Genomic DNA, 15,759 nt, shown 5'->3' with positions numbered 1-15,759 from the left:
CTCACGAGAGGCACTGTATGTAGGTAGCTTCAGGTGTTAATGAGACTCCACAGTTCTTGTCTTCTATTAGATTAGGTTTATTTCGGTTCGTTGTTTTTTTACGCCTGAGGTTGTACATGGTGAGAACATTTCGAGAACACAAATGCAGAATATAGAAATGTATTACAGAATAATGCATTTCCAAGATAGTCACCATGAATTGTCAAGCTTTGTTTTACCAAGTAGGTGTAGTTCCTGTTCTGTCCACGGGGGCGCAGCAGAGATCCTGTCCCGTGAGCTCACTTGAATGAATTCTCGGTATGCTTTCTGTTTGTGAACCAGTCCGATATGTGACTACTAGCCACTTTACTGAGCATTTGCACTTCTCCGAACCACCGCGAGATCAGAGCGGGCATCTGTTTTCCAAAATAAATCTGCTCACAGTTGTTTAAAAAAGTTCAGAGAGTTTCCATTGCACCAGGACATTGTTTGGATGTCAGTGATTTCAGGGAAAGAATAACAGGTGCTTTGGTGCAATACTTTGTCCTCTGAATTTCAAACAATCTGATGAAATGCTTTAATTATATTGGATTTTGTCACAAGTCAGACAGTAAAGACCCATTTAATCTTTAATAAAGTGTATTGAAAATAAGGATTTGGGCAAAAGTAACTGAGCTTTTTCTTCTTCTGCTTTCCTTTTCTTTATTCTTGAATACAAACGAGCCTCTAGGCTCTGGCTGTATAGCATCAGAGGAGGTCATTGTACATTTAGGAAGTATCTGATGACAGACACTGTGTGAAAACCGCAAATTCCACGTCATGAGGAAGTCCAGCTCTTCACACATTATTTACAGTTAGGTAACCTGCAGAGATCAGGGAGTTTACACATGCGGTCAGACTAATTACATACAGATTGCTCAGTCAACACACTGTTCGACCACTATAGGTGCACTGCACACTGTAGAGATGTAAAAGAAGAAGACATATAGACCTGGCATGATCCCAGCAGTTACTTTAAAAGATAATTATACACAAGAAGTAAGAAGTTGTGACCTAAATCTAACACCTCTATTACCCAGATAAAATAACATCAAATAACTTCATAACTTCAGCTTCATTTAAGAACTTTCTGCAAAGTTTTAGGTATTTAGGGTAAACTCACAATAACAACAGACTATACCACTATTTGGATATGCGTTATGTATATGTATCCCCTTAAGTACTGCTGTCTTGCTCATTCCTCATTAGTGCTATACACGCACGCACTGAAGCAGGTATGTGCTTCACTTACACTGGGATTACGCAAGCCTCGTCCAGTCATGCCTGTGGTAGTCATAACACGAGGAGGGTGGAGACATGCCAGGCTCTTATAGGTCAAGCTGTGATTCACCAGCCTACGTGGCATGCGATAACAAACAAAAGGTATTTTCACTCTAAACTGGGTTCTGGTTTTGGATAATCTGACCTATTGATATGTAGTGAGAAATCTGGCACATTGTTCTGCAGGAAAAAACCCAGACCCTCCACTGACATTTGAGTGTTTGAGGAGCTAAATGGGACACTGTGGAAAGGTCATGGACAAGTGCAGAGATTTGATAGGATTTCTTATAGGAAACATTTACTCTATGGAAAACGTGCTGTTAATAAGCGGAGCTGTAATGAGCAGGTGTTTGTGTGAGGGGAAGAAGGATTTATAAACACGTGATTATGAAAATGTGCTTTTTATTAAACAGTCACACTTAAACATATATACATATTTACAGTCTATACAAAGAATATATATATGTATCTTGTGTAACCTGTGAGGACTATGAGCCTGGAGGTTGTGTCACTAAAACATATTTCACAGTGCAATATGGAGTCTGTGCACCCGTGTCAGTTCACTCTACGCCACAGGGATCTATATCTAACTATACATACTGTACAGGTACGGAAACTACTTCTCAAATAATTCAACTAGAACTAAATGCATTTTCACAAGTTGGTTCCTGTCTGACACCAAATGCAGATTAAACCAAAGTGACATATCACTGAAGCTGTTTAAGTCCACAATGTGAGAAGTTAAATATGCAGCGTTTCTCAGATGTGCCAGTGACTACAGTATATTAGTACCAAACCAAAACTGCAGCCGAGAGGCTGAGCACGGCACATCATTGTCACTGTGGTCACGACTATTCCCCAAAGATCTTCGGCGTTAAACAGCGATAAAAAATATTATAAAAGTAATGTCCCGTCAAGAGGTGAAGCGGTCAGAACAAATTCTTTGAACCGAGGTCATGGCGTTCTCCACAGACCACAGCTCAAGTGTTGAGTCACAACCAACATCAAATATGAGCAGACCTGATTCAGAGCCACCAGTTTATACAACACAGTGATACAGGCCCCACACTCAGCTGCAGCACTGCACAACATGAACAAAACGGCTCCAAACGTGTGCTTATTTTGGACATAAAGATTCACAATGACAATAATTTACCTAATTTGCCTATGAGCATTGTTAGTGTTATTCCTCCTGTGTTTGAGCATGTTCAGCATGTTCAGCATGTTCAGCATGTTCAGCAGGCCTGTTGTCCTGGAGCTGATTATTTTTGTTGTGTGGTTTGGAGTCTTGCACCACTCAGACCATCTGTGTGAGTGCGAGGTTGTAATGGCCTGCTCTGACTCTGGCACACAGTCTCAGAGTAACACATCAGTCTGTCTGTAGTTCCTCTCTGTGTCACCAGGAGACATGAACTGTGAGTGAGTCAGAGAGTGGCGCCTGCAGGAGCTCACAGCGGCCCACTCTCACTGCTCTGGTCCTCTGCTCCTATCTGCTGCTGTGTGCCTCAGTCCAGATCTGAAGTTATTTGTTAGCACCGAAATGTATTCTAAATGTACAATTAGAAAACACAATGAGACATCATTGTGCAAATGCCCTTGCAAGTAACACATACAACTATGACAAGTACAGTACAGTGGATATTTTCAAAACGTTTGAGGATGTATTTACATACAACAGTACAGATGGGGATCTCAAAAGTGCCAATGTAGAAAACAATTGATCCCTAGTAATAAGTCTTGTGGTCCCTCAGTCAGGAATATGATCCATTAACAGAACGGATCATTGTCACTCTCCACGTCAAATGATGGTACGGTCTGCTCGGCTGAGCTCACGTCCTGTTCTGTCGACAGCACTTCCTGTAGTGATGGCGGCTGGTGGAACCAGGGATGAGCGAGCAACTCTGCTGCCGTCAGTCTCTCTGATGGCTCTCTCCTCAGCAAACTTTGCAGCAAACACTTGGCCTTAGGAGACAGGCCCTCGGGCACACAGCACTGGCCACGCCGGATCTTCGAGAACAGTGTGGCTGGGTCTGGGTCATGGAAGGGGTAACGGCCGACCAGCATGGTGTACAGCATCACCCCCAGGCTCCACATGTCGGCCATTTTACCAGAGTACGGAGTGGAGCCGCTTAAGATTTCTGGGCTGACGTAGGCGGGGCAGCCGTGGGTGTCTGACATGGAGTCATTCTTTGAGTTTTCCAAAACACGACAGTCCTCCAGGCTCTCCAGTCTCACCTGAGTTCTGCGGAAACAATGGAGTTTCATTATTGAACAAATAAAGCATCAGACACATGGTGAAAATCATAAGGAAACGGAATACAATGCTACACATCATTGTATGGTACAGTACTGGTGATGTGCTAATGACCTAATGTGAAACGTCATCATGGACAAAACAAACATCCTCCTCTGTTGAGTTTGAGCTGTAAAGCTGTATAAGCAAGTTTGCAACGTAAACACACAAACAAGACCCCACAGCCTCCATCTCAGCTCACACACACCACTATATTTAGCCATGTTAATCACGGGGAACATATTTGGACTACAGCCTGTGACAGCAGAAAACGTCATCTACTGTATAGATGGACCATGGGAAATATTGGTGGAAACCCAGATATTGCGTAAGAGGGATTTGAGTGTATCTTGTGCAAAAAGTCGATATTTCTTTTTACCAGATGCATTTTAAATGTGAGGAGATCCATATCCTCAGGCTACATGCACCAAACAAATTGGAGAGTGCAGTTTTAATGGTTTGACCTTGTACAAAATAAGGATGATGTATTTGATCTATTTCGACGCTCACCATGCAGAGTGATTAAACATTCTGGAGCATTAAATGAAGTAGAAGTATTCAGAAGTGGCATAATATTTGCACACACAGATAGTGGCACAGATAAGTGCCATAGCGACCAAAAAGGAAGCAGAGAAATCAAGTTGGAGGGTGGAGAGAGTGACTCATCCTTGTGCCGAGAGTACATATCTGTTCTCACTCCTCTCCAGCCCAGGCTATCTGCACCTGGGCTCCACACTCGTGGCGCCAGCCATCCCATAATTACCCTCAAATGGCTGTTGCCACATCGGTGACGCATGAGAGGCTGGCCCCGGCAGCAGTGAAGCAGCGTGCCTCACACGGCCAGTCACCTTCCCTAAACTGACTCTCAAAGTACTGTGTGCTGCCAATGGGGAATGTGGCTCTGTCAAACTGTTGTCGTTTTATCCACACATCTGGTCATATGTGTATCGTCGGCCAAGACGACGCATCATTACAGCTGGCATTTTAAAGATGTCTGATAATGAAGGATTAAGAGGTCAGGGACTACAACATAATACAATAAAAGAGGGAGCCTAAGACATCCACGACAACACATAAAGTCCCTGATTTAGACAGTTTACCGTGATGAGGAGAATAAGTTATTCACAAAACGGTTGGCTGTCTAAATGAAGAATTCTCCAGCTGTATTAATTTAATGGATATAATACATTGCATCATTTAGACACATTTGAATAAAACAAAGGCAAAACAAAAATTCAACCCTGCAATAAACAGTCATGCTCTCTTTTCCCAGTTTCAAGCCCAGCAGGAGTGAGATACATCAGCCTATCAGGGATGACATCTATCCCAAATCAGTGCCACAATATCAATGGGTGTTATGTTTTCCTAATTGAGTCTATTTTGATATTAAAGAAAGATGGTATTCCATAGTTATTTCAGGGTCAAATGGGTCTTAGCTTGGCACTGTGGTCACCCGTTTACTGACATGTAGATTAATACCAAGCCAGTAGTTTAAAGCATGGAAAAACTGCCTCATGGCTTTGAATGTGCAGTGCGGACACATAAACACTATATTTGGACACACACAAGCGTGCGTTACACATACACTGTGACTCATTGGTGTGATGTGGTATAGCTACCAGGGGGGACACAAGCAACTTTAACTTTTCTCACTGTCTGTCTGCCTCCATTCATTCACAGAGTGACCCTGTTCATACCGAGGTCACAACTGGGGAATGTTACAGCTGAGGGGAAAAAATGCATTAGGAAAACCGAGGGAGGGGGTGCGCTTACAGGAAGAGCGTGTGACGCAAGGGCAAAGAGACGACAAATAGTTTAGCAAACAGTGTCTTGTGAGTTTGCGTTGACACTGTGCTGTCTTGTGGGAGGAACTTCAGAGTGCACATGAATACATTCTTGTTACTGACTATTCTAATGCAAGTCTATGGCGTCACATATGAATAAGTAAAAATGACAAATGGAGATATTCAGAAGTTATAGACGGCAGAAGGACGTGATTATCTCATTCAACGGCCTCGTCTGGCAGCTCTGCCAACAGAACACCCACTGCACGCTCACACAGAAAACACAAGAGCGCTACAAAGACCCAGTGAGAAACACAGACAGATAGAGAACGCCACAGTCTGCCTGGATGAGAACCTCCCACTCGAGCTGTGCCTACATCCAAACCTACACCACATGGCCCACAAGGATCAGCTGTTACTCTGTCTGCTTTTACTGCTTTAAGGGGAAGTCAATGAAGTTTATTCATGTAATAATGTGTGCTTTACATTTTTACATGAATAAGCTTCATTGACTTCCCCTTTTTGGAGTAGTTGCCTGAACTTTATGCAATTAAATGCTTGACTCAAAAATAATATTATGACAATTCAAACTAAGTTTAAAACATAAACAAGCCTGTGGCAAATTATAACAGCAGTTGCCACCTACTGTCCAAACAGAACTGGTCCCAGAGGGAAGAGCCTAAACAGTAATTATTGGATACTTGAATGCATCGGAGACGTTTGCTTTAATTGTACAAACAAACAACGAAATTGCAGCACTAAAATCCCCCAGGAAACAAACAAAAAATGTTCTCACCTTTTCTCATCTGCAAAGACAAACTTGCGGAGCTTGAGGTCCCCCAACACTATCCCGTTCTGGTGGCAGTGTTTCACAGCTAGCGCCACTTGCTGGAAGAGTCTGCAGGCCTGCTCCTCGTCCAGCCTGCGACAGCTCTTCACCAGAGTGTGCATGTCCCCAAAGTCTTTGTCCAGGAACACGTAGGCTTTCCTCTCGCCCAGGATGATGTCCCTGATGCCGGCCACGTTTCTGTGAGCAGGCAGGATCCCGTAGGCTCGGATCTTCTCCTGGTACACTCCCATGTCATACACCTGGAGGGAGACTGAGGGTCAGCATGTTTTGATGGTGTGAGAAAATTAAAACTTAATCTATCCAAAATCTGGGTCTAGACTAACATAAAATTGACTAAATGGTATATAAACTGGGAGTAAATAATGTATAACCCAGAGACACATCTAACTTCAATGCATCAATGAAGTATAAATAAAAACTGATCTCTAATTCAAGTGGTTAGAGGACTCCTGAAAAAACCCAAGCACCACATTTTGAGAACCACTGGCATAGATTTACTTAAGGACACTCATACATTAATGGACGAACTGTTATCAAGTTGGATGCATTGTGGTCAATGAACCCCCAGAACGCACAAGAGCATTACACAGGATCAATCAATATAATTTTAGCTTCAACTGAACTATAAATAGCTCCCCATCCAGCGGGGGAAATTGTTGCTCATTGATTTTAGAGCAGCTACAAACATTAGTATCAACCGGTGTTCTAATGGGCCACTGATTTATGGTCTACTGTGCCACTGACGTCACATAAAGGACACCCCGAGGACCTTACAAGGAGCACATGCTGTGACCCGGTCACTGCATATAATGTTCTTTATGGGACCATGACGTATTGCATGGAGTGTATACAGATAAAGTTGATCGTCCCAATAGCCCACTTGAGCAGAGTGATGTGGTTTACGGATAAAAATAACCCTGCAATGAAGTAAGACTGCTGCGTAAAGTGTGACACATTCGGTGAAGAAAATGCCTCGCAGTGATGATACACGGCAGACGGGCTGTTGAGCAACAGCGCTGTCTCGAAACACCACTCATTCAGAGAAATTGCACAATGACGATGGATTGCGCATACCTTACACAGGAGCTCCTCGCCCGAGTCCGTGTTTATGGCGCTGTGGGTGCTCTCCCGCTCCGATAGAGGTAGAAGCAAGAAGGGTCCTATCCTGGACGGTCCCTGGTGCGGGTTGGGGGTCCTGGGGTTCGGGGTCGTGGGTGAAGTGGGCGAAGATCCGTAAATAAGACTGTGCGCGTCCCCGGCTTCAATGCTCAGTCTGGGGCATTTGGCTGGAGGACGGTCGTCCGAGTCGAGCCGCTTGTGCGCTGCGGGTCTCCCATAGCGGAGGCACGTCACCGGGCTGCTGCTCCACTGCAAGTTCATCCTGATGGAGCGGTGTGCCATGACAACACGTCGTGAGCGAAGACTTAGAAACACTTCAAAACAGGGGATTCCATTCTCTTATGTTGTCATATTCCACTCGGTGCCTGTCACTCAGAAGTGGCTTTGGCTGTTATAAGAAAAGAAAAGCTGACAGGCAGGAGAGAGAAGGGAGAGATAGACAGAGAGCGCCACACTCCCCGTGAGCCAGAGAGTGAGTGACTGATGTTTCGGCTCTCTCTCCGCCCTAAGCAGCCCAGTCCACTCCTCCTCCCGGTGACACAAGCGTTGAGCAATCCTCAAACAGCTCTGACTCCACTCCGCTGCCGCCGCGCGCTCTGATGAAACTATTACCTCTCCGCCGCGCGCTTATTTGTGTGTGTCTTGTTTGTGACGATGTTGTAACCGATCCGGCGTTTCGTGCAATGAATGGGAGATTTTGTGCTGATAGTGAGGCGGGATGAAGAAATCAGCCCCTGCCGCTTATCACGAGTGTCTCATCAAAAGGACGCGCTGGAAAATCATTAACCGGACTGATTCAACGTCTCCCTCTCGTTACAAACAATTACACCATGGACCTCCCCGTTCGCTGGCACACGTGTGAGTGAGATACAGGCTGCAGCGGGGTCCTGGTGTGATCTGCAGACCTGTAACTCCAACGAATGCAAGTGTCCTGCAAGAGCATATCCTCATCTGGAAAAAAAACAAAAACGATTTAGTTTATTTGAACCAGACACAATAAAGTAATGCCTTTCCTTTCAACAAAGTGTCCTTCACAAAGCCATAGGAAACTTTTTGTGACAATAAGGAGAGTGCATTCAGTGTCTGTTTTGGGATTTCCTGACTAACACACACTTGCCTTATTGGAATGGCCCCAGTGCAGATCAAAGCCTGAGATGTAACATTATGACTGAAGTGTCACAAGATGGGAGGATAGTAAATAATGGATCAAAACCAGTAAAGGTGAATGCTTGAATGCCGCTTCCTTGAGTGTGCAAATTCCCCTCACCAACCAGTAATGCTCCACCTAATTTAGAGTCTGGTTCATCTTTCAGGGCGCGGGTCCTCTGGAACAATAGGTCAAAGCTACAACACACATTTCCTATGAGTTCCCAAATATCATATTCTTTCCCTGTGATGTGTCTGGTCCAGGTGTGTGACCATCTATCTGACGTATTTCCCTCCCGTTTGGCCTGGCCGCTGTTATGACTCACCCCTGAAAGCCCTAGTGGTGCCATGAGCAGCATTCACATAAAATATGCCGCAGCAGCACAGCTCAGTAAACAACATCACACACTGAACTGCAGCGCCTGGTGTAGTGGCAACAAACAGGGCAGCAACACCGTGCAATCACTGTGAAAATTGTGCAACATGAATGATTGGACTTAACAGGCACACACTGAAGGGTGAGAGGCAGACGTACCTCAGGGCACGCTGCGAGTGAGAGGAAGGGACTGCTCAAATTGACTGTAAAGACGCCAAAACAGATCAGAGCAATAATGTTTTACCTACTCAAGTTTCCACAAGCTCCATATTGGTTGTAACAAAAAGTGTCTTGCTCAATGATGCAGCCACAGTTTGCTTTGAGTTTTGCGGAAATGTAACCACTAACCATGCAGTCAGCAATTAACCTGTATGACATCCTGTTCCACCGTTCCTATTTTTAATTGCACTACATGTCAAGAGCTGGAAGGAAGTGCTTTTCACTGTTTGTACATTTAAATGAGAGGCCATTTAAGTCATGTGTTTAAATTGGATGTAAATTCTGGTTTTGACATAGTTTCCACCCATAATTTAGTTGATTTTAGACCCGGTTTAGTCCAGATTTGATCTTGAGCTAGGCCTGGTGGTACATGGAAGGTCATACATTTCATGAAATGGCACTTGGTGGTAAAAGTTTGAGATGCTTCAAAGCCCATTACGCACCATTTTTACAGTTATGACACAAGGTAAAGGGATTAGTTGTTTCATTAAAAACACAAGATAAGATAGAACGTTATTGATATCACAATGGAGAAATTCACTTGTCACAACAGCTCTCAAGAACAGTCAGAGGGTGCAAATAGTCAGAAAAATGCGCAATCGACAAAAAGAGCAGGATAATGTAATAGTAAATGGGGTAAAAGTATCAAAATGTCAGTGTAGTGCAAAGTTTACAGTCATAAAGTGACACTGATACAAAGGTTCTTGCATGTGGTTTTCGGGTATGAAGGACCCGCGGTGGTGCTCCTTACAACCTGTAATGTTTCCAACACATGGAGAAGGTCACACCGGTTACATAGGGAGAAAGGTGGCGGTTATTTTTAGGGCTGTAGCCGTCTTTGTGAGCATCCCACGACGAAGTGACTCACGTCTGATTGATGTGTGAGTGTCTATGAGCACTGAGCTTGTCATGTGGAAGAGCAGGCCATCAAACTGGTTTCCTCTGTCACCGCTGTTTCTCTAAATGCGGCGGTAAAAAAAAACAGAATAATTGTGGGAAGACGCACAAACAGCCATGGCATGTTTTAAGATTTGTATCGTTGTTACTATTACTTTAACCTGTTCTTCCTTCTGAGCTGTTATTTTGAAAGTGTGACCTTAAATAGTCACTGAAGATTGCTATGACTTGCTAAATCTGTATTTCAAAATATTGCATTGTGACAGTGTGGGTTACAGAATGTTTCAAACTTAGCCTACCTGTGAGTCAGCATGTGAATAGTATAACGTAAATAACTCGGGCTTGCCAAAACGAAAGAACTAACTCAGGGTTACAGCAAAAGTGAGCACTGCTTTAGCGCACACACTTCAAAGAGAAAGAAAAGAGACCACCACGAAGGCAACAGGTCCAAGTCTTGCAATCATTGTCCAGTGGATAATGTCGGGCAGGCATCGACTAAGACGTTTGCTTCTTTCGTAGCAATGAATGAATTAGCCTATGTTATTGTTGACTCCATGGCTTACCAGTGTTGGGGGTAGTAACACATTACAAAAGTAGCAAGTTGCAAAAATGTATTCGTTTTTTCAGTAACTAAGGAATAAAACATATTACTTACACAAAATACGGGAATATATTAGTCATTACTCTTCAAGTAACTCGAGTTACAAGTGCATTTAAATGTACGAATGAAAAAATGCCAGACTTCCCTCAAATAAAAGGCAGCAGATCAAGATCAAGTTGGACACTGGTGTATTAGATCTGCATTCACAAACCACAAGAGAACGGGGGAAAGCCAAGTAAAAAGAAATCTCCTGCACTTTTCCTCTGTGGCATTGTTACTATTTTCAGTTTACATACAAAAGTAACTCAAAGTAGTGTAACTCAGCTACATTTTTGAAACCGTAATATGTAATACAAACTTATTACATTTTTCAAGCTGTAATCACTAATACAAAAAATATTTCAATTTTTAAGTAACTAGCCCAGCACTGATGCTTATCCATGACCAGTGACAGTGTTCAAAGTGTGTAGGTGCATGAGTGGGAGTGTGGATACAGAAAAATAGAACTTCCTTCTTATATTCACCCGCCTCCAGAGGAAAGTAAAAGGAGATGATCATATACAATATAATATAACATTTATTACACTTTAAATAACTGTTGCTTAGTCATGGATTAGCTTCTCGGGATGATTAGAAATGCCTTATGCTTTCAAACAACTGAGCACTTTCGGTTCTGGCCTGTACCCAAACAAGCAACAGCTACGAGAGCCACAGGCAGGACTTACAGCTGTTACTAACGTCTTGTGCTGCTGTACATTTACACTCAGAATGAAAAAGCATCTGGGACTCTTCTTATAAAGTAATGTGCTGTTGTGGAAACAAGATTACAGTTCAACCATCATTTTTACAAACCAAACAAGTGCAAAGGTCGAATCACTGTGTCATATGTTTGATACGGCGTTTGATATGCGTTGTTATAATTACACAAGAACTGCAATCTCTATTGAGGAAAGGTGATTTACGACAGTCACGCGCTCTCAGTCGTACAGGGGTTTTCCATAGCAGACATGGAAGCGGTCGTCTGTTCTTGGTAGTTTAAGTTCTTGTATTTGTGCTTGTCTTCTTAGATGAGAGTCGTAACGTCTTACACTTAAACTACCAAGTACAGACGACGGTGTGAGAACCTTCCTCTGCAGTCTTAGTAGTGTAAGAAGCACCTTTTAACTCCCGCCTTAACTGAGCGCATTGTCTCCAGATCAGCTTTACCCAAATCTAAAGCTTCAATATGTAATGCCAGTGTAATGCCTCATTTGAAAGCTAAGTCCGACAAAACTAAACTGATATTATTTCCTTGTATTGTTGTGGTAACTTTTTAATCTCTTTTGTGGTTACTTTTTTGTTGCTTTGTTGTGCGTTTTTTTTGTCAAGTTTTGACACATTTTTGTTGCACTTTCATCGCTTTGTGTCACATTTTTGTTACTTTTGTGGCTGGGGTTTTTAGGTCACTTTTTTGTTGCACTTTAGTCACTTTTTTGACGCTTTTTCGCTGCTGTTTTCACACTTTTTTTTTTTCAAGATTTTTAGATTTGGGTAATGCCAAACTGGAGAAAATATGCTATAGGGGTTAAAGCAGAACTAATGCCCCTAGAGGCCATAAGCGCCACTGCAGGTGTTGTAGCATGTTGCGTTTTTTTACTCATTAATTGTCCGTGAGAGTAAATAATACACTGACAGAAAAGACAAAGGGAGAGAGGGATATTGTACATCCAATTACACAATGGAGATAATTTTTTTTAACTTGGCTGTAAATATTGTTTAAGTGGCGCTAGCCCACAGTTAGCTTTGCCCGTTAGCCTGTTAGCTTCTTCTTCGTGATTCCATTTCCACTCTAACTCGGTGCAGGAAAGTTGCAAATGTGGTTTTCTGGACAGAGACACCAGGGGAGATGAAATCATCCCAATCATTCCATTAACACTGTATTACCTGGAGTTACACACCCCAAAGGAATGGCCTATACTCACGACAAGCTGAATGCGAACGATCAAATACTGCATGCAGCATTTTAGGACTGGAATGAGCTGCAGAAGCTTGATTTCTGTCACTTTATGTTGTCATATTTGATGTTAAAATTCCAAACCCTGTCACTCGCCGTAGAGCCCACATGCAAACAGCGTCGAGTTCACCCACTGTCACCCAATACAGTGAATGCACTCTATGTTACCACAACCTTGACTTTGAGGACAATCGGTCAAAAAGAAAGACGCACTGTTTGATGTGGACAGACTGCAGACTGACACTGGTCTCCCAAAACATCCGCTGTCTCCCTCCCCTCATCCCAATCCGTTCATCATGGGCCTTTGATGTCTCGGGTCAAGTCGGGGTTAGTCAAGCTATAGCGTCTTCCTGGCAACAAAGACAGATTACAAATGATAGCTTATTCGAAGGGTTCTTACAGTTTGTGGGATAGCATCTATTGTCATGGTATAATTGACCCCTTATTGTTACATTGGAAATACATTGCTCCCAGTTCACGTTTAAAGCAGTGCCAAAAAAATACTATGAACCGCAAAGAACTGACAGCGTCTAGTTCAGTGAGACATGGTTGGGGCAAACATGTTGCAAACCCTCCATTTTGAAATTAGAACAGATATGTCGTAATAGACCGTATGACTCACGCGCCCTGGTATTTTCTGACAAATGATGATTGATCGAGAGCAGATTCTAGTAAAAGTAGCATTTACACGCAGAGAGTGCTAAAACTGACATGTGTTTTTATATTATACTTTTTAGCTTTGATTTGCTACTGCCTCAGCCAAAGGTACTGTCTTTTAATTCAAGTTTAATGCTACAATCCCGTTCATGCCACTCCTTTAATCTCTCTTTTTGAAGCAGATAACAAGTCAAATGATGTCCTTTCATAACCCTTTGTGTGTTGTCCTTTCTTGCGATGGCTCAAAATAGTTTGCATTCACGTGACCTCACAACTTTCTAAACAGCCTATCATTTAAAACTGTGTTGGGGCAGCCAAGAGTTCTGTTGTGGTAACTAAGCTGAATTTTCGACTTGGTTTATAGTTTATATCTCTGTAATGGCTGGAGCTACATCCACAAGAAACAAAAATGGTCACAAAGTTTAACGTCTACTCTCTCTGCATGGACTAAGGTCATATTACTGTCTCATAAAGGTGTCCAATGTTCGTAATGATGTGCTTGATGTTGGTCAGCCATAAGAGTAACGGGGGAGGTTCGTCAATCCAATCAGTTCCAAATAATGGTAAAATTTGGAGAATTTCTGTTTGGAGACTTCTTTCGTGAACACAACCTATTCTTTCACATGACAGGATTACATCCATTATAAAACAGGGCAGCCAGGACTGTCCTTCAGTGTTACAGGACCAATGTGACACTAATGCATTCACGCCTGACTTGGCTTACAGTTAACAACAAAACTAAGACTAATTTTACTAATGTGGAATTCAATATTTAAAAAACAGTTCTTTTCTGAGCAGCTGGTGTTTGTAGAAAGCAGCCACCGATATGCCACTAGACGGGCACTGGGTGGTGACTTAAAACTTCCTCATCCCAAAACAAATTCTCTGAAGTCCACTGTCCTTTACAGAGCAATATTTACCTGGAATCAGCTCTCAGTCAGCACACGCAGAGAACAAAATAAACACACATTTAGAACTACAGCACTACTGCAGATGACCATGTGAAAATTAGACCTTTCCTGCAATGTTATTCATTTACTGACACTGTGTTTCGCTGTATTTCTGTACAAACTTTAAAGCATGTTGTGCAAATTAATTTTTTGTAATGTAACTATAGTCTTTTGAAGGACATAGGAAGACTAGCTGCCATTAAACGGGCAGCTAATGGGGATCCTAATAAAACAATGAAACAAGAGACGGTTAAAGAGATATTTCAGGATTTTTGACATAGTGCCCCATTTCCTAGTTATCCAGAGTGTTGTTGATTTCTTGACAATTTGTTGACTTTTTTATTCATGCAGTCCTTGTATTTGAAAAGTTTAGTGGTGCTAGGCTAGTGCTAGGCTAGCGCATGTCTATGGTAACTAGTAGCCTGCATTAAAAACCTCTTCAAAATCATCGGGTAGTCCTCCAGACGTTGCCATATCTGATTTGTAGAAAGCTCCTTTGTGAATTCCACGTGTAGTAATGCCGGCCGCAGGTAAACAAACTACTGTAGATCTGGCAACCTAGCAGATCACTCCGCCACTACGTAGCTTACAACCATGAAGCTGATGCTGCTCAAATATAAGTTCTTCTAAATGCAAAATGGTTACATTTCAAAAAGTATTCAGTCAACACAGACATTTATATGGATAGTCTGGTGTTATAAGCGATTTGCCTCAGGTGCACTGTGCTTGGGTCAGGCTGTTTTAAATGCAGGCTACTAGTTACCATAGACATGCATTAGCCTAGCACTAGCCTAGCGCCACTAAACTCTGCATGAATAATAAACAACACTCTGGATTACTAGGAAGTGAGGCCCTATGTCAAAAATCCTGAAATATCCCGTTAATGTCTTGAATTATCTGGAAGAAACAAAGCTAATGTTAACACTCATTTATAGGGCAGTTGTAGAGCATTTAGACTAGAACGCACGTAACCCATGCTGCCTCGATCACAATGTACACTGGTTTATGAAGATGAGTGCTTTGAATTCCAAATAGAAGTGAGAAAGTGCTTAATAATAATAATAATATGAGAATATTACCATTATGAATGTTATGCTATAACTGTGCACTGTTTAAACCATGGTCATGGAAGATGTAAAAAACTGCCTGGTGGTTGTCACATTTTTGCTGTTACAAAATCAGAAATCTTTATTGCTGCATAATAAAAAAAAAGGAAATAGACCGTCACAACCCAAATCAAAAGTAACACTTCATGGGAAAAGCCCGCAGTGTCAAGTCATCATCAGCTAATTTCACTTGAAAATAACCTCACTTCCCTGTTTCATCCCACGAACGGTGTTTAGCAACTCATTCTCATTCGGCACATGATTTCACTGAAACACCTCGGCTTACACTGTCCCAGGGCGGGCTCAAATGCTTCCTGTCCAGAATGGGAAGTGGAGGACTATTGAGCACGCTAGGTTGTAACACAAACACACACACACACACACACGCGCACACACACACACGCACACGCGCACGCACACGCACACGCACACGCACACGCACACGCACACACACACACACACACACACA

General features: G+C 42.6%; 1 protein-coding gene across 1 annotated transcript; it reads right to left on the bottom strand.

Annotated features, from left to right (window-relative positions):
• Positions 1-2,323: 2,323 nt before the first annotated feature.
• trib1 (tribbles pseudokinase 1) lies at positions 2,324-7,924 on the bottom strand. The gene is made up of 3 exons (XM_079571117.1): positions 7,301-7,924; positions 6,173-6,465; positions 2,324-3,541 (listed from the first exon to the last, which is right to left on the bottom strand). Exons 1-3 carry the CDS (start codon positions 7,625-7,627, stop codon positions 3,067-3,069), a joined length of 1,095 nt encoding a protein of 364 aa, XP_079427243.1. The 5' UTR covers positions 7,628-7,924; the 3' UTR covers positions 2,324-3,066.
• Between the last annotated feature and the right edge of the window lie 7,835 nt (positions 7,925-15,759).

The sequence above is a fragment of the Gobius niger genome (assembly GCF_951799975.1).
Source record: "Gobius niger genome assembly, chromosome: 14".
Classification (NCBI taxonomy): Eukaryota; Metazoa; Chordata; class Actinopteri; order Gobiiformes; family Gobiidae; genus Gobius; species Gobius niger.
Note: the sequence above shows the minus strand (reverse complement) of the source record. Positions and strands in the feature narration are given on the sequence as shown.